We start from the raw sequence: 17843 nt of genomic DNA on the forward strand, positions 1-17843 counted from the left end.
CCGCCGTCTATGCCCAGTGTCCTTGGTAACTTACGTAGTCAGCAAACGAATCACACCCGTCTTCAGGAACTTCCCACACAGAGCCCAAGCGTTCGTCCAGATTACCTTGCCCAACGCAATTAGCCATTGCTTCCAAACCCCATTTTATGCCAGTTTACAGCTCCTCATCGCTATCAGCTGTTCCCCTAATTCCGGGCGTCTCCTCATCACTTTCCTCATCAGAACTGAAACACCTTTGACTACGCCCCACAGCATCCCCAGCTGTGGATCCCGTTCCGTCCCTCCAGCTTGTCCACGGGTCTAATCCTGAAGGTCCCCAATCGCCTTCCATACTATCATTGCCAGTGGCACCCAAATCCTTCCTCACACGAGTCCATTCCATGTCATCCTCCTCTGAGCTAACCATCTCTTCCTCCATTCTCTCAGTAAAACCCTCAAAGGAGTCCTCGTCAGATGGTTCTGCAAATAAGTCCCGCAGCCGCTTCCTTTCTCGCTCCTCGAGAGTATCTGACTCCCGAGGAGTCTTACGACCACGTCTCCCAGTATCGGAGCCATAAGGCTCAACCATAACAACTAACCTTTCATATATGTATTTAATCAGGGTGATGCTGGAATCCCAGGAGAACCAGGGGTACAAGGGCCAAAGGTAAGCTCCGTTCCATTATCTGAGAATTTCATTTTGTGTGTTTTTGCCATTTATAGCTGGATGGAAGTAAAAAAAAATGTGAGGCAGAACCAGTGCAGTATTTTTGTTGAAGAGCACATGGCCTGTTAAAAGACTCTTCATAGTCAGTTAGATATTAAATGACTATTCAATTAGAAAGGTAGTTATTTGCAAGTAGAAAAGCAGCAGGGTGGAGTAAAGACTAGTTTGCCTTGGTAAGAATTCCATAGCCTCAAGAAGGCATTCTTCTGTGTCCTCATCAAATGTATCTGCTAATGTGTCAGGATGGAGAGACAGCATGAGCAAGCTGATATGGGGAAATAGCAAGTTATGACTGAGATTCTGTGTAGCCATAGCTACAATGTCATAACCATATTCTGCCTCCTGATACAATTCCCTAAAACTTCACCTTAAAACCCAAGCAGCCATATCAAGTGAAAGTTCTGTGGCAAGTAGGACACAGAAGGATGACACATCCCGCCACTTCTTGCCAGTGAGCAGCAATGGGACAAACAGAATCAAGGATCCCTGCATGTTGTAATTTTTGTCACACTGCCGCTCACTGGAGAGAGGGAACTAGAACATCAATCTTCAGTGGCCCTCTCATTGGCACCATAAAACACCTCTATTCAGTACAACTGTCTGGCTTTTAAGATAGATTTTTGATGGTGGCAGTGTAAATGTAAATGCAAAACAGTTACAAGGTCATAATTGTGGGCCACCTTAGATCTTGCTTTGAGAGAAAGACAGGATATAAATTCAATAAATTAATGTAACAAGATCCTTGCCTACATGTTCCCTGTAACATTGTGTTCCTTTCAATTTTGCATTCATTTCAGGGAGAACAAGGAAGCATTGGTCCTACAGGAGAGAAAGGCATGGAGGGGCTGCCAGGGCCAAAGGTACGCATCCTAATGAATATCAAAATAAGACTGGTGGATTTCCTATTGATAAACTGAGAACTTCCTGTTGCTCCTCTTTCAAACACTTCAGGGAAACCAGGGAAGCATTGGCCCCGTGGGGAAGAGAGGCCCTGATGGGTTACAAGGGTCAAAGGTAAGCAGCGCATGGGAAAAAGCATAGTATGATTCACCCATGCCCTGCTTAGAAACCATGACTTTTCCATTGCACCTCTCTCAAACATTTCAGGGAGAACCAGGAAATATTGGCCCAATGGGAGAAAAAGGTATAGATGGGCTACCTGGGCCAAAGGTAAGTGGTACCTGAAAAATTCAGTAAAAGTAATGGTGTTCTGATTTAAGATTTTCTGTTAAGTCGATTTTTAAAAACCTTTTTTTACTGAGTGTACATTATAGCATTACAAAGGTAAATATTTCCACTTGGAGCTCCACAGGTTTAGAAGATCTAATTTATCTGTTTCGTCTATGGTATCTACTTTAAGACATCATGTTAAGACATTGTTCTTTACCCAGGCATTTAAATCAGTATGGAATAGTTTACTTTTGTATTTTATTGTGTTTTGATTTGCATGTTTCACACCACATCCTTGATTATCATAGTAGGTGATGGATGACATAAAATGTTTTGGATACAGTAATACAGTAAAGAAATATCTGCCACATTTCCTACTTTAAAAACCTAAGGATTTTTTTATGCACCTCTTTCAAACACTGCAGGGAGAACCAGGAAGTATTGGCCCAATGGGGGAGAGAGGTATAGATGGGCTACCAGGGCCAAAGGTAAGCAGAGCATGGAAAGGTGTGATAAGGTTAGAACATGCCCTGCTTGTACACTGATAGTTGTCCCTTGCAACTCTTTTCAAACACTCCAGGGAGAACCAGGAAGTGTTGGCCCACTGGGAGAAAAAGGCTTAGATGGGTTACCAGGGCCAAAGGTAAGCAATGCATAAGAAAGTGTCAAAAGGATAGCCTATGTCCTACTTGAAAACTAATAGTTTTCTATTATACCTCCTTAATACGACACAGGGAAATCAAGGAAGCATTGGCCCAGTTGGGGAGAGAGGTATAGATGGGCTACCAGGGCCAAAGGTAAGCAGAGCATGGGAAGGTGCTATAAAGTTAGAACATGCCCTGCTTGCACACTGATAGATGTCCATTACAACTCTTTCCAATGCTCTAGGGAGAACCAGGAAATGTTGGTCCTATGGGAGAAAAAGGCTTAGATGGGTTACCAGGGCCAAAGGTAAGCAATGCATGAGAAAGTGTCAAAAGGATAGCCTATGTCCTACTTGAAAACTAATAGTTTTCTATTATACCTCCTTAATACGACACAGGGCAATCAAGGAAGCATTGGCCCAGTTGGGGAGAGAGGTATAGATGGGCTACCAGGGCCAAAGGTAAGCAGAGCATGGGAAGGTGCTATAAAGTTAGAACATGCCCTGCTTGCACACTGATATTTGTCCATTACAACTCTTTCCAATGCTCTAGGGAGAACCAGGAAATGTTGGTCCTATGGGAGAAAAGGGCTTAGATGGGTTACCAGGGCCAAAGGTAAGCAATGCATGAGACAGTATCAAAAGAGAGCCCATGTCCTACTTAAAACCTAATAGTTTTTCATTGTACCTCCTTAAAACAACACAGGGCAAGCAAGGAAGCATTGGCCCAGTGGGTGTGAGAGGTATAGAAGGGCTTCAAGGGCCAAAGGTAAACAATGCATGGGAAAGAAATGTAAGGTCAGAACATGTCCTTAAAGATCATCTGAGAGTTTTCCTTTGCAACTCTTTCAAACAATTTAGGGAGAACCAGGAAAGATTGGCCCAGCAGGAGAAAAAGGCATAGATGGGCTACCGGGGGCAAAGGTAAGCAGCACGTAGGAAAGGATTGTAAGGTTAGCACATAACCCTGCTTCAAAACTGAGAAACTTTCATTGGTCCTTTTTCAAACACCACAGGGAAAACGAGGGAGCATGGGCCGAGTGGGACAGAGAGGCCTAGCGGGGTTACCAGGGCCAAAGGTAAGCGGCACATGGGAACTAATAATAAGTTTAGTCCATGTCCTGCTTAGAAACTGAGCATATTCTCTTATAATGCTTTTAAATGCTCCAGGGAGAAGCAGGAAGCATTGGCCCAGTGGGAGAAAATGGCATGGATGGCCTACCAGGCCCAAGGGTAAGCAGCACATGGGCAACAATAGTAAGGTTATCCCATGCCCTGCTTAGAAACTGAAAATGTTCTCTTGCAACTCTTTCAAATGCTCCAGGGAGAACCTGGCCCAGTGGGAGAAAAGGGCATGGATGGGCTACCTGGGCCAAAGGTAAGCAGTGTATGGGAAGGAGCCATAAGATAAACCTATGCCCTGCTCATAGAAAGAGAGTTTTCCATTGCCTCTTTTCCAAACATTTCAGGGAGAACCAGGGGGCATTGGCCCAATGGGAGAAAAAGGCATAGATGGGCTTCCTGGACCAAAGGTAAGCAGTGAATAGAAAAAGGAACTACAATTGCACATGCCCTGCTTATAAACGAAGGATTGCCTATTGCCTCTGTTTAAAACATTTCAGGGAGAACCAGGAGATAGTGGCAGAGTGGGAGAGAAATTTATAGATGGGCTACCAGGGCCAAAGGTAAGCAGAGCATGAGAACTTATTATAAAGTTATAACGAGTCCTCCTTGGGATCTGATTGTTTGCCCATGTAACTATTCAAACACTCCAGGGAGAACCAGGAAGCATTGGCCCACCGGGAGAAAAGGGAATGGATGGGTTACCAGGATCAAAGGTAAGCAGCACATGGGAAGGATCATAAATTTGACCCATGTCCTGCTTAAACACTGAGGATTTGCCATTGCCTCTCTTCCAAACATTTCAGGGAGAACCAGGAAGTGTTGGCCCAATGGGAGAAAGGGGCATTGATGGGCTACCTGGGTCACAGGTAAGCAGTTCATGGGTGAAATTATTAAGTTTGCATAGAAACTGCTCAGAAACGGAGGGTTTCCCATTGTATCTCTTTAAAACATTTCAGGGAGAACCTGGAAGCATTGGCCCTAAGGGAGAAAAAGGCTTAGATGGGCTACCAGGGCCCAAGGTAAGCCACCCATGGAAAGGACCAGTAAGATTAGCATTCGCACTGGCTGAGAATAGAGTTTTCCATTGTACTATTTCAAACATTACAGGGAGAACCAGGAAGTATTGGTGCAGTAGGAGAAAAATGCATAGATGGGCTACCAGGGTCAAAGGTAAGCAGTGCATGAAAGCAGAGTGTAAGGCTAGCATACGCTTTGCTTGGAAATGGAGCATTCTCTTTCTGTTCTCTCACACATTGCAAGAGAGAACTAAAGTAGTTAAGCAATGCTTAGAAAGGGACAGATCAGTCAGAATAAAAATATAACCAGGCCATTCCAGCCTCCACCCCACCTTACAAAGCTTCATATGTGCATGAGAAAACACTTTTTGCCTCACGTGATGGGCTCTTACACCTAACAGAATTTGCAGGGGACATTTGTAGCTAAAATATCTCCCAGGAAGATTCTCTTTCTGTCAAAGACTGGATAGTAAAAAAAAATCATGTGCATTTTCTCTCAAATGAGTGAAATAGAATCCATATGGCAATGTTTGTTACAGAAAAGCCATGTTAGGAGGGGTGGTGGAGCAGAGAACTGTTTGGGGAGATGATGTGCTAGATTGCTTTCTTGCTATTGGTCTCTGCTTCTCCACGTTGTGACACTCCAAATGTGCCTTTGCCCTTGCAAAGGGGTTCCATCAGGAATGTTGCATGGTTATTAGGCAGTGGTGAAGCTCAAGTTCATATGAAATGCAGTTTCATATTGAATTGGTGGGACAGCTTGTCCCTTATTGTCTGTGTAAAAAGTTTGTTTTATAGTGCAAGGCAGCTTGCGTGGTTTGAGAACTGTGTGCACTAGGAATTTCACTTGTAAGGATGGCGATGGAATGAGCTTTGGCTGCAATAGGCACATGTGTGGATTTCATGGCAGCATTTTCTCTGCTAGTGCAGTATCTCCAAAGCCTAGTGATTTAGAAGCTTGGCGCATTCCATGTTTTGTTTGGATGCTATGACACAGCACATAAACTCCTTCATATCAATTACAACAAAGAAAAATAAAATTAAGTACAAGGAAGAACATTCTCATCATTTTTTGCTTCTAATTTATGGTTTACAATTTATAGCCATAGCTCATAACAGTGTAGGGCAAATGTTATTGTAAGAGTAAAAATAAGATACTGACATTAAGTACAGAATCAACAGGATGTAACAATATGCAGAACAGTCAACAGAATCTAACAGCCAATTAATGTAGAAACATGTTAATTGAATCAGAAATCTTATCTCTTAGGTTGTCATATAAGGGAAAAAATAAATGATAAAATAAAACATGCTATGACTTCCATTTTCTATATGTACATACATGTATGTTATTCAATTGATAGATTGATTGATAACTTCAGGTGACAACTTTTTTGACGAAGTCTCCACATGAATGAAATTGTGCTCAGTAGCAATGTACTCTGAGATAAGAAGATGCCCAATCATCAAAAAGCAAATATCTATCAAACTGTCATAAGGCTTGCTGCAATATATCGATCCGAATCTTGGCCAGCAACATTGTTGTTATGGAGATGAGGATGCTACAATTTGCAGCTGGTGTCACACGCCTTGACCACATCTGCAACTAGGACATCTGGCAACTGCGAACAAACTATGAGAATCACACTTCAGATGGTGTGGTCATACTCTCCGAGGTGAAGCCAAGTCCATTTACAAGATTGCTCTTGATTTAGAAGTGCCTGGCAAGAGACCAAAGGGATGAGTGAAGCAATGCTGGCTGGACATGTTGCACAACTATCTGAATACTGCTGGCATATGCCCTGACCAGGCGCATGACCAGGTGAAATCGCACCAACAAACCAGTAAAATTGACCCTGCCATCAAGCAGGACAAACACAGAAGAAGAAGGAGGGGGAGGATAATTTGATTGTGTTTTGACAATTTGTCATTTGGAAATGTTAACCTCTTCAGAATTATTTTTTAGAATATAAGGTCTTCTAAGAGATCTAATGTGGTGTAGCGGACTAATTGTTGGCTTAGGACTCCGGGAGACTGGGATTCAACTCCTCACTAGGCCATGAAAAGCCACTGGGTGCCTTTCGCAAATCACACTCTCAGCCTCATCAGAAGTCCAGATCAAAAAAAGAAGCCCTGAACAAAATCTGCCAAGAAGACCCTGTGATAGGTTCACTTTAAGGTTGGAATATGACTTGAAGATAAACAAGAAATTACTTGAAGACAAACAAAAACAAGGTCTTTCTTTGGCATATAAACCTTGATGTAACATTACCCAAATAAAGTTGAGATTTAAAATACTTATTTTGCATGAATATTTTTCAAAAACTTTATTTTTAATTAGTTTCTTCTGTGTCATCATGTACATGCTGCAAGCTTCCAAGGAACTCGAGAGCTCAACCTGAATTGGCTAAAGCCATTCTGCTGCATGTCAGACCAGGCATGTAGCCGGGGGGGGGGGTGGCTTGAGGGGCTTCAGCCCCCCCCCCCCCCGAAATTCTCAGGGTGGTCCGCGAGAAGGTCTTACATTTATGATTTAAACTGTTATGTTTATTCATATCATGATCTGATCATCATGCTCAATATATCCCATATGCATGGGGGTATTGGGATAACAATACAAAAGGTTTGCTAGGGTAGACCCTCTCCCGCTCAGACTCAGCCCTCCCCCCGAACCAAAATCCCAGCCCCTCCCAAAACAAAATCCTGGCTACAGGCAAAGCCGGCCCTAGGTATTTTTCAAGTGTAGGCAAACAGAATTTTGGCGCCCCCCCCCCCCCAAACCAATCACTGAAAAATAAAAGTGTTGGATAAGTGAAAATGTTGGATAATAAGGAAGGATTAAGGACAAGCCCATTAAACAACAAATTACATTAAGATTTTACAAATTAAGCACCAAAACATCATGTTTTATAACAAATCAACAGAAAAAGCAGTTCAATACATGGTAATGTTATATAGGAATTACTATATTTGCGAATTTAGCACCAAACATTGAACAGGGAAATAGATAATCCAGATAGCCCCACGGACATCGGGCACCTCCCGGCATGGGTACTGGGCACCAGGCACCCGCCGGCACGGGCACCGGGCACCTGCTGGCGCGGGCACCTGCCGGCGCGGGCACTGGGCACCTCCCAGCGCGGGCACCGGGCAAGGCCCAGCACGGGCACCATGAGCACGCGGTTGCCCGGTGCTCACCAGAGCGCTGTGCAGAAGGGGAAGGCCTCACCAGGAAGGCCTCGCTTCCTGGCGAGGCCTTCCTGGCGAAGCCTTGCTAGTGAGGTCTTGCCAGGAAGACTTCGCCAGGAAGACGTTTGGCGGGCTGGGGAGCAGAGAAGTGGCACTTCTCTGCTCTGCAAAGCCCTGAACGCCTTCCTGGCGAGGCAAAGCGGTGAACACCTTCGATCTCGCCAGGAAGGCGTTTGGCGCTTCTCTGCTCCCTAAAGCCCCGAATGCCTTCCTGGCGAGGCCTTCCTTGCGAAGTCACCACTTTGGGGAGCAGAGAAGCAGCACTTCTCTGCTCCCCAAACCACCGAACGCCTTCCTGGCGAGGCGGCCTTGCCAGGAAGGCGTTCGGTGGCTTCTCTGCTCTGCAAAGCCCCGAACGCATTCCTGGCAAGAACGGCCAAAGCGGCGACCTCGGTTCCTTCCTTGCGGAGGGAGGCGCGGCAGCAGAGGCAGGCCGCAGGAGACAGGAGTTGCCTCGATGGCGCCCCCAACAAGATGGCGCCATAGGCAACTGCCTAGTTGGCCTGGTGGTTGAACATTGAAAAAAGATGATTTGTCTTGGACCACACATAGAATACACTGACATTAACGACAGCTGATGAGCAAAAAAAAAAGGTCTGTACATAATTTTTGTGACATCCACCACCACAGATAAGCAAAAAATGTCACTTCATAATAATCCTAATTTTGTACTGCCCTATTCAGATGGTCTTTTAAAATTGTTGAACAGATGTTCTGAATAAACTGTTTATCGTGATATTTGTGGATGTAATACTCTGATTATTCCATTCCATTCTGTTGTCATTTACGAAGTTCATGCTCGAGAACTGTGCAAACAGGTTACTCAAAAAAATCACATAATATTTAACGTACATTTACGATTTTGTGTTGGGCTGTAGTCATAGTTCATGGGCCGTGGATTGGATAACCATATTAGATTATCCAGGTAAGCAAAACCAAACTAGATGCAGGAGACTGATGTCATCCAACAGGTGTGGCAGTTAAAAGATGAGGCCCCTGGACAGATTGAACGGGGAGGCACATCATAATTCCACCTGTGTCAATACACTGACTGATTCAAGATCACAGCTATAATTTGGTCCTGAGTGTTGCTTTACTATAAGAAGATGAGGCTTGCTTTCCATTTCCTACTATTGCTAAAGAAGAAATACAAATGTAATGCAAAATAATTCAACTGTGCCTTCTCCAGCCACATCAAGAAATCTACTTTGCAACTAAACCGAGAAAAAAGCACTCCTTTGTTATTTTCCAAGTAATCTGCTGGGACTGGATGAGGGAAAATTATTGAGTTGCAGCAAACAAGCTGAAGCAGATAAGAATAAGGCTTGAACAGTGTAATATTCGGTGGTATGTATGTCAGTTCATTTGTACAAATAAGAGGGAACTACTGTTCTTTTTTATTACATATCTATCTTCATTTTAAGGTGTGATGTTTTAGAACCCATCATTGGACTTTTCTTGAATTTCCACCAGGAAGAAACTTATAACAAAGAAAGAAATATGTACTGTACTTATACAAATTCAGTTTATCCAATCTGATGTTCTTTTTGAACTTACGCCGTTTTAATGGGTTATGATTTTCTTTGTACTTGATAGAATGGAAAGACTCTGGGCTTCAGCATTCCCCAAACTATCTTCCTTTCAAACATGGCAACAATCTCGCTTTGCAACCTCAAGATGCCAAAGTGTCATGCTATTTTTTCCTCTCTGCCAGTTTAATTTCATACCTGTTTTAAAATTGCTCGGCTTTTTTGCAGCTATGTTTGTGTATAATGTTACAAGAGGAGGATGTTCCAATGCCTGCAGGAGATTTTGGCGTCTTGTATATGAACTTGGCTAGTTTATTTTGTTTTATCTTACAGATGCTGCTGCTTATGTTTTGTTCCTTAAGATAATTAGACGTTATATTTATTTCTAAGTTAATATTCTAGATAGAATAATAGGCATTGTTTATTTTCAGGGTGAACCTGGTGAGGCAGGAGCAGATGGACACATCGGGCCGAGGGTATGAATTCTACTTTCTTTCACTGAGTACTTTGAAATACACTTAAACTACATTTATCATGTTTATGTTTGTTAAGAATAAATTGTGATATACAGTGTGATAGCAATAAAGCACAAATTAATAGTAGAAAACCTTGCATTTTTTCTGCCTTATATATGGCATCCATTAAACTAAAAATTATGAATAAGTCAATTATTTCATGGAAATCTTGAATTTTGGTATATATATATATATAGAGGGAGGGAGGGAGAGACTTAGGGTCTGAATGCTAAATATTTGCTGATATGAGTCTCTTCGGGTGAGAAGGGCGGGATAAAAATATTGGAAATAAATATATATATAGGCTGAACTTCACCCAACTCATGCTGCATGTTGTATATCTAATCTCTATCTTCCTAGCTCATGTGTCTCCAAAGAATTACACTCAAGTTCAGCGAATGCTGTGCTTCCATTAACAAAAGGCTCCTTAAAGCTAAAGGAATAATGAGAAAATGCTTAAAATTGCTTCTTCTCACCCTCTGCACTTTTATTAATGGAAACATCTGCTAAATTAAAGGCCATTCATAAATAGAAGGATACAACCTGGGTGTGTACTGCCAACAAGAATTGGTCAAGACCCCAATTTAGTACCTTAGAAAGTGTCTGACCTCTCTGAGGCTGCCAGTTACATATAAGTTTTGAACCCAAGTTAAGGTTCAGAAATCTGAAAGATCTTGCATCCCACTGATTACTTTTGGAAATGAAAATATGAGTATAATCCCTCCCCCATTTGCTAGAATAGGATATATTCTGGAGACTGTCTGTAGTCCCTTATAAGTGGTTAAGGCCTGCCAAATTTTACACAAAGAGTTGCAGGGAATTTTGCCGTATATGCCTTGTAAATTTGATTTCTTCAACTTTATAATAGGAACTAAGAGCTCAATTAAGGATTAGGTCCTATTTAAATTAATGGGGCTTACTTCTAGGTAAGTATGGATTGGATTAGATTGGACTGGATTGGATTGGATAGGCAGCCAAAAAGAAAAAGAGCAAGAAAAATGTTAGATGACCAAAGAGGTTTTATGAAGCATCTGAAAACAGTGAGAGGAGCTTGGAGACTTTCCTTGGAGAAGGAGGTCCATGTGAGAGGATTTGCATGGCTGTGTCACCACCACTGAAAAGGACCAGTGCCTGATCCCTGCCAGTCTGTCATAAACAAATGATAGACAAGAGAACAGGGCTTTCAGTAGTCATTACGGAAACTATAGAAAATTGTGTAAGTAGTAGTATATTATTTCTTTCAATTGGATAGAAAATTTCTAGAGTATAGTTATTCAACCATTGAAATGTTTTAGGAAATGTGAAAAATCAGAATATAATGCCTGACATCACCATTGCTTTTTTCCTATTTTCCAGGGGCCTCCAGGCCTAAAAGGAGAACAAGGTGATACAGTCATAATTGACTACGATGGCAGGATTTTGGAAGCTCTAAAGGTAACTTTTAATGGATTCATGCTATTTCATATCAAAATAAGTCAATTTAACAAGGTTATAAGAACATGAGAAGACCCATCTAGATCAGTCCAAAAGACTGTATCTGATGTATCTGCAAAGGACAGCATCTGCTTTACACAGTAGCCAACAGGATGGACTTGAGAAGAACATAAATAGGATTCATTTTGAAGAATTCCATGGTCTAATGAAACCCCTTCAAATGCATGTGAGACAGAGGTGCACAAGCATTTTGGTCCTTATGGCCACATGTTGTAATAGGTGGGTGGAACTTCATCCCAAGCAGTAGGCAGGCCACACAGCCAGCATCCCCATTGAAACACAAATACTAATACACACAATTTTCTACACCCAGACATTCATAGACTAGAATGATAGACTTGGAAGGAGCCTTGTGGGACATCGAGTCCAACTGCTCAATATGAGATCTGTGTATTTCTTTTCTGATAGATTATGTTTTCAGATTACAAAAGAATAAGACTGTGACAAAACTGGTATATATACTGGGGGGCAGGGTTCAGTTTGCCCTTTCAGATTGGTAGGTTAATTTCAGATTGGCGGAATCTCAGTTTTCTCTTTCAGATCAGTAGATTAAATTATGTAATAATAATTTCAGGAAACATAGTTACATATTTTGAAATCCATTTTATTCCACATCACATTATTTGAATACCATAAATGTTTAATTCCAAATACATTTGAAAACCACCCTAATTGTTTTATAACAGGCTGCAGGGAAACCCAAATTGACGGTAATTGCTGTCTGCCAGATGCCTGCTTGGATTGGTTTGTTGGAATGGCCCAGCATGTGATTTTTCTGCTTCAGATTTCTGGACCATGATTGCTATAAAAGGTTCTGCCAAACATTTGGCTTTTCTTAACAAAATAATGACTGATAATCATTGAGTTTATATTGTTTGCAGCATAACTGATGTATGTCAAGACTGAGTCATGAATGTGTTATTTGCTTTGCTTTGCAGTTGTTTAGAGCTGAAGTTCAGTTACTGATCTTACAAGTCAGTTTGCTTCTTTGAAAATTCATTAAGCATTGTTCCAAGAATATGCTTAGCTCTCTTTTAGGAATCAGTAACATTGAAAGATTTTTGTTTGGCATGACCTTGCCTATCATGGCAAAGTCAAGCTTTATGATAGTGGAAGAAACTGTCCCTAGTGCATGGGTTTCTTTGCCATTAAAGCATTCCTCTCTTGTAACAGCTCCATAGTCCCAAATAGTATTTTGCTCCAGGCTTATTGCTAGGGGTTCATATAAAGGGTTAAAAGGTTATTGTTCATTCATGATTCACACAGCCATGACTTTGCTCCACCTGTAAAATCACAAATACTGCTGTCCCTGCCCCAAACTGTTTGTGTGTAGACATGGCCTCCAGTGGTGAACCTTACAAGTCAACAGCTGCTTCCCCATAGGTTCTACACAACTGGATTCCCAAATGCATGAAAACCCTCATTCAACCCACAGTTTGGACATCAGAAACTTCATTGCAAGCATGCCACACCAACAAGTAGATTGATTTTGGGTTGTTGTGTGTTTTCCAGGCAGTATGGCCATGTTCCAGAATTGTTCTCTTCTGACGTTTCGCCCATATCTATGACTGGCATCCCCAGAGGTTGTGAGGTATATGGAGAAACTAAGCAAGGAAGGTTTATATATCTGTGGAAGTTCCTGGGTGGGGGGAAAGAACTCTTGTTTGTTGGAGGACAGTGTGAATGATGTACTTAATCACCTTGATTAGCATTAAATGCCCTTCCCAGCCTCACATCCTAGCCTAGGGAAATCCTTTGTTCAGAGTTATTAGCTGCCCCTGATTGATTTATGTCTGGAATTCTTCTGTTTTCAGAGTGTTGCTCCTTATTTATTGTTCTGATTATGGAGTTTTTTAAAAAAAATACTGGTAGCCAGATTTTGTTCATTTTCATGGTTTGCTCCTTTCTGTTGAAATTGTCCACATGCTTGTGGATTTCAATTACTTTTCTGTGTAGTCTGGCATGATAGTTTCTTGCTTAGTTTCTCCATATACCTCAAAACATCTGAGGATGCCTGCCATAGATGTGGGCGAAATGTCAGGAGAGAATACTTCTGGCCATACTGCCTGGAAAACACACAACAACCCTGTGATCCCGGCCATGAAAGCCTCCGACAACACATAGATTGTATTTGACACAAAAATACAGCAGGCGAATCCATTCCCTCGCCTAATTGTGTCTTTCTTGTGAAAAATCCTATACTCAGATATAAGCCCAATTGAATTAAATTGGGCTTATTCCCAATTAGTCATTTATTTCATTAGTCTTATAGTGCAAAATCTAAACAAACAAGTAACTTAAAGGATGCATCGATCTTTTAAACTGAATATGCCACGAACTGAACCAAGGATTCCTGGACCCTGAATGCAGCACTTGTGGTCTACGACAAATGTTTATGAACAGATGTTTACAGATTATACTTCTTGACTATTTATTTATCATATCAGAAGTAAGCCGAGGGTCCAGTTGTAATATATTTAAAAGCACAAAGTTAAAAACTTGGCATGATACTAAATGTCCTTTGACCAGTAGCTGGCCACTTGGAGTGCCTCTGGTGTTGCTATAAGAAGGTCCTCCATTGTGCATGTGGCAGGGCTCAGGCTGCATTATAATAGGTGGTCTGTGGTTTGCTCTTCTCCACACTCGCATGTTGTGGATTCCACTTTGTGGCCTCATTTCTTAAGGTTGGCTTTGCATCTCATAGTGCCAGAGCATAGTCTGTTCAGCACCTTCCACTTCTTGACTGATGTCATGGTTCAGTTCTATAGAATCATGGGAGTTGTAGCTTACTCAAAACATTTCTGATTGAAAATTTCTCCACCTTTTGATTCATTGTCCAATCTATATTGTTGTCAACTTGCTGCTGTCGAGATGACTTTGTTTTATGGCAACCCCATGAATGATATGTGTAGCTAATCATTTGTAGCTGCACTTGCAGTGGATCACTGTCCTCTTACTGAAACAAACACTAGCCTTTAATAAAGAATGCATATTAACTTTTTACAAACAAAGCATTTGAATGGTGAATCATCAATCTCATTACAGGATTTTTAGTCTATCTGAGGAAAGTGCCAGGAGCTAATAACAAGATGTGCCTATAGGGGTCAATAGTGAAAACCCTCATGCCATTCTCTGTGAATCCTGTATTTTGTGTTGAAATTAAACAACTTAAGCAATGAACATAATTAATCTATTTTAGTTATTAACAGTAATGACAACACAGTAATCTAACCAATTCTAATGTTCAACATCAACCAATTAATTTTGAAAAGTGACATTCCAAGCTCTGGATTCTTGTACATGTGTCCAAATTGCTTGTAGTACAATTATACAAGAGGGAAATACCAATCACATGTTGTTACCAATCACATGGAGTTTGAATTGTATCCAGAAGTTTGTTTCCTTCTAGTGGAAGGATCATATTCCATTGCGTAAGTGAGCCTGGATCCAATCCTTTGTTGTGAGGGCTGAGGAAGAAAGGCATTAGATAAGGAAGAATCTTGTTTTGTAAAATGTATATCGTACTTTTCCTTGTTGGTACTTTCACAGTGCTTCCCACTACCTGCAGTTGTTGCTGTCACAGCACATTCTGATTGACATTCAGCTCTAAGCTGATGCTAATTTTAAATATCATCCTGGAACATAATGTTACAAATGAAAATTATAGATTTGTCTGCATCTTTTTCAAAGGGACAATATATTGTCACTTTCAAGTTGAATATCTGTTTATAATAACCAATATAAGGCCTACATCCAAAGGTCTCTGTGAGATAGAGAGAATCATACCAGGATAGTTGGCAAATTAGTACGGGCTTACTGTTGCTGATAGGATATATGAAGAAAGGGAGAAAACAAACTTCCATGGAGTAATAAAGTAAGTAATCCTTTGCTAGAGTTTTAGATGCTGTAAAACAAAATGCTTTTGTCATCTGATAATGTATGTAGCATAGAATTAACAAAGCCATGTTTACTTAACAAGAAATATAATTTTTGAACACTTTTGCACTGCAGAGATGCTCTGTATCGTTGCAAATTGGATCAGCCTCATAACAAATTTGTGTGAAGTACCATTGGGTTTTTTAAAAAAAAAATGGTACAGATTGATCTCCAAAAGGTTTTCAATAATTTAAACATTTATGCTGAAAATAGCAATTAACCAACAATCTATTGTCCTTTTTTACAGGGGCCACCAGGTCCTCAAGGGCCCCCGGGTCCCGAAGGACTTCCTGGACCGAAGGTGGGATTTTACTGCCTTATTTACAAAATGTATTTGTTCTTGTCTGCAATAATAACAACAACAACAACTTTATTTCTATTCCGCCCTATCTCCCCAAAGGGACTTAGGACGGATTCCAACAAACATCGGCATACATTCGATGCGTTCAAAAAACAGATAAATATTGGCATAAAATCCCAACAAGATTAATTTTGTCTTGATTCATGTGTTAATTTGCTTTTAATGGCATGTCTCTGAGAAACTCCAGAGTAGAAAGCTTAGTAGTGTGTGGCAAATTCAACATTTCAAGTTTACCAAGCTTAGTATAATAATATATATTGTAATTATTAATTATGGAATCCTGGGACCATTTATAATTTTTTTTACTGAAAATTCTCTAATAATGTGAACAGAATCCATTTTCTTGCATGGGAGATATGGATGTGTAAATACCGTAGTTACAGTGCCTCTCTATAAGCAGCTTCTGGATACATAACAGACACAAGTGTGTAACTCTAGGTTGAGCCTTTGAAACTGTAATAGAGGATTCCTGGCAGTATATTCTTTAATCTATTTTCTACTTAGAAATAAACCAAATTCAGTGAGATGTACTTCTATGTACGTGTGTTTAGAATTGCAATTTAAATAATACTTTTAGTTGAAATGGCTAAGACTCGTAGTACACTTTAGGATACTTATGATTTCCTTCAGTATGTAACACTAAGAAGAATGTAGTTTTATTTTATAGTATTTGATTTAATACGTTGAATCTGGAACATCCTTGTTTTGCTGATATATGCCTTTAAAATTTTTACTATAGGGTGAACTTGGGTTGCCTGGTCCACCGGGAGTAGATGGAGAAAAGGTATGTAGGAGTATCTGTGTGATAGTATTGAATAATATGGCATTTTAATAGGCAGGGGCTGACTGTTAAGGCTGCAATTTTATATCCACTTATCTGTGCGTAAGTGCCAGGGAACTCAATGGAACTTCTGTATAACTATGCAACTGATTGCACTGAAAATTAATTTAGGAATGATTCCAGTGGCAGCAATCCCTAAAATTTCCAAAAACAAATACTGGCAACGTATTGTGTAAGTTAGTATATACAAGTTACAAACGTCCAACTTACAAACAACTCAGAGTTAAGAATGGGGGTGAGACAACAAGAAGTGAGAGAAATCTACCCCTCGGAAGGGAAATTCACTCCTGAAAGAGTTATCATAGGGAAAAGGGGTCACCACTAAAGCTTTATCACTAGTCCTTGTTTCACAACAAGCCATTTTTTTTAAATCCAATCATCACAGAAAGAGAGATGAAATCTTCTGAACAGACAGCCAACAAGCACTACATTATTGTTAGCCCATCCTTATGCTATCTAAAAGTAATATATATTTATATTTGGCTGGACTTACATTTTAAAAATGCACCTGTTCTGACTTCAACCTCCCTCCTGACGTTCAGAAAACAGCTTACAACTTCACTGTGCAAGCAGGCATTTGATGAACGATTGCAATATGTAAGCAGCTATAGGAAACCACGGGATGGATGCAATGTTTTAAATGCCTTAATGTTAAATGTTTCAATGTTTTCTTGTATGTCTTTTAAAAAAAAATGTTTTCTTGTATGTCTGATGGTTTATATAATTTTAATTAGCTAATTTATGGTTATATGTATTGATTTTAGGCTTGTAATGTTTTCTTTTATATGGTTGTGAGGCATAGAATATTTGCCATTTACGATGTTGTTGAACTGCTTTGAGTCTCTCTAGGGGTGAGAAAAGCAGTATATAAATATATAAATATATAAATATATAAATATATAAATATATAAATATATAAATAAATAAATAAATAAATTTAAGAACAAACCTACAGAATCAACCTTTTCATAACTTGGGGACTGCCTGTAGCTGAATATAGATGTACCGGTAAGTATGGATACAGATTTAGACTCATCCATAGATATACAGTCAGCCATCCACATTTGCTGTTTTAACAATTGTGGATTTGATTATTCGCAGATTTGATTAATATGATATCTCTAAGAATCTCTAGGACATCCAGCACAACCTTATGGTCAACTTTCTCTGGAAACTGATCATAGAGGCACACTGGAGGACTTAGAAATTCCTATAAAGGTGTCTTCTCGGGTTAAAATAAATGAGATCCTTACAGTTT

At 40.4% G+C, this 17843-nt stretch overlaps 1 protein-coding gene across 1 annotated transcript in view; it reads left to right on the top strand.

Annotated features, from left to right (window-relative positions):
• Positions 1 to 17843, top strand: part of LOC100558132 (collagen alpha-1(XXV) chain) — a 104759-nt gene that overhangs the window by 59273 nt on the left and 27643 nt on the right. Inside the window, exons 8-33 of the mRNA XM_062970307.1 lie at positions 602 to 646; positions 1504 to 1566; positions 1658 to 1720; positions 1814 to 1876; positions 2302 to 2364; positions 2457 to 2519; positions 2611 to 2673; positions 2765 to 2827; positions 2919 to 2981; positions 3073 to 3135; positions 3226 to 3288; positions 3381 to 3443; positions 3536 to 3598; positions 3690 to 3752; positions 3844 to 3897; positions 3989 to 4051; positions 4142 to 4204; positions 4295 to 4357; positions 4448 to 4510; positions 4601 to 4663; positions 4752 to 4814; positions 9870 to 9914; positions 11310 to 11387; positions 12134 to 12157; positions 15631 to 15684; positions 16484 to 16528. Of these exons, the coding sequence (XP_062826377.1) occupies positions 602 to 646; positions 1504 to 1566; positions 1658 to 1720; positions 1814 to 1876; positions 2302 to 2364; positions 2457 to 2519; positions 2611 to 2673; positions 2765 to 2827; positions 2919 to 2981; positions 3073 to 3135; positions 3226 to 3288; positions 3381 to 3443; positions 3536 to 3598; positions 3690 to 3752; positions 3844 to 3897; positions 3989 to 4051; positions 4142 to 4204; positions 4295 to 4357; positions 4448 to 4510; positions 4601 to 4663; positions 4752 to 4814; positions 9870 to 9914; positions 11310 to 11387; positions 12134 to 12157; positions 15631 to 15684; positions 16484 to 16528 (1542 nt within the window). The remainder of the gene's footprint in view (positions 1 to 601; positions 647 to 1503; positions 1567 to 1657; positions 1721 to 1813; positions 1877 to 2301; positions 2365 to 2456; positions 2520 to 2610; positions 2674 to 2764; positions 2828 to 2918; positions 2982 to 3072; positions 3136 to 3225; positions 3289 to 3380; positions 3444 to 3535; positions 3599 to 3689; positions 3753 to 3843; positions 3898 to 3988; positions 4052 to 4141; positions 4205 to 4294; positions 4358 to 4447; positions 4511 to 4600; positions 4664 to 4751; positions 4815 to 9869; positions 9915 to 11309; positions 11388 to 12133; positions 12158 to 15630; positions 15685 to 16483; positions 16529 to 17843) is intronic.

The sequence above is a fragment of the Anolis carolinensis genome, chromosome 2, assembly GCF_035594765.1.
Source record: "Anolis carolinensis isolate JA03-04 chromosome 2, rAnoCar3.1.pri, whole genome shotgun sequence".
Lineage (NCBI taxonomy): Eukaryota > Metazoa > Chordata > Lepidosauria > Squamata > Dactyloidae > Anolis > Anolis carolinensis.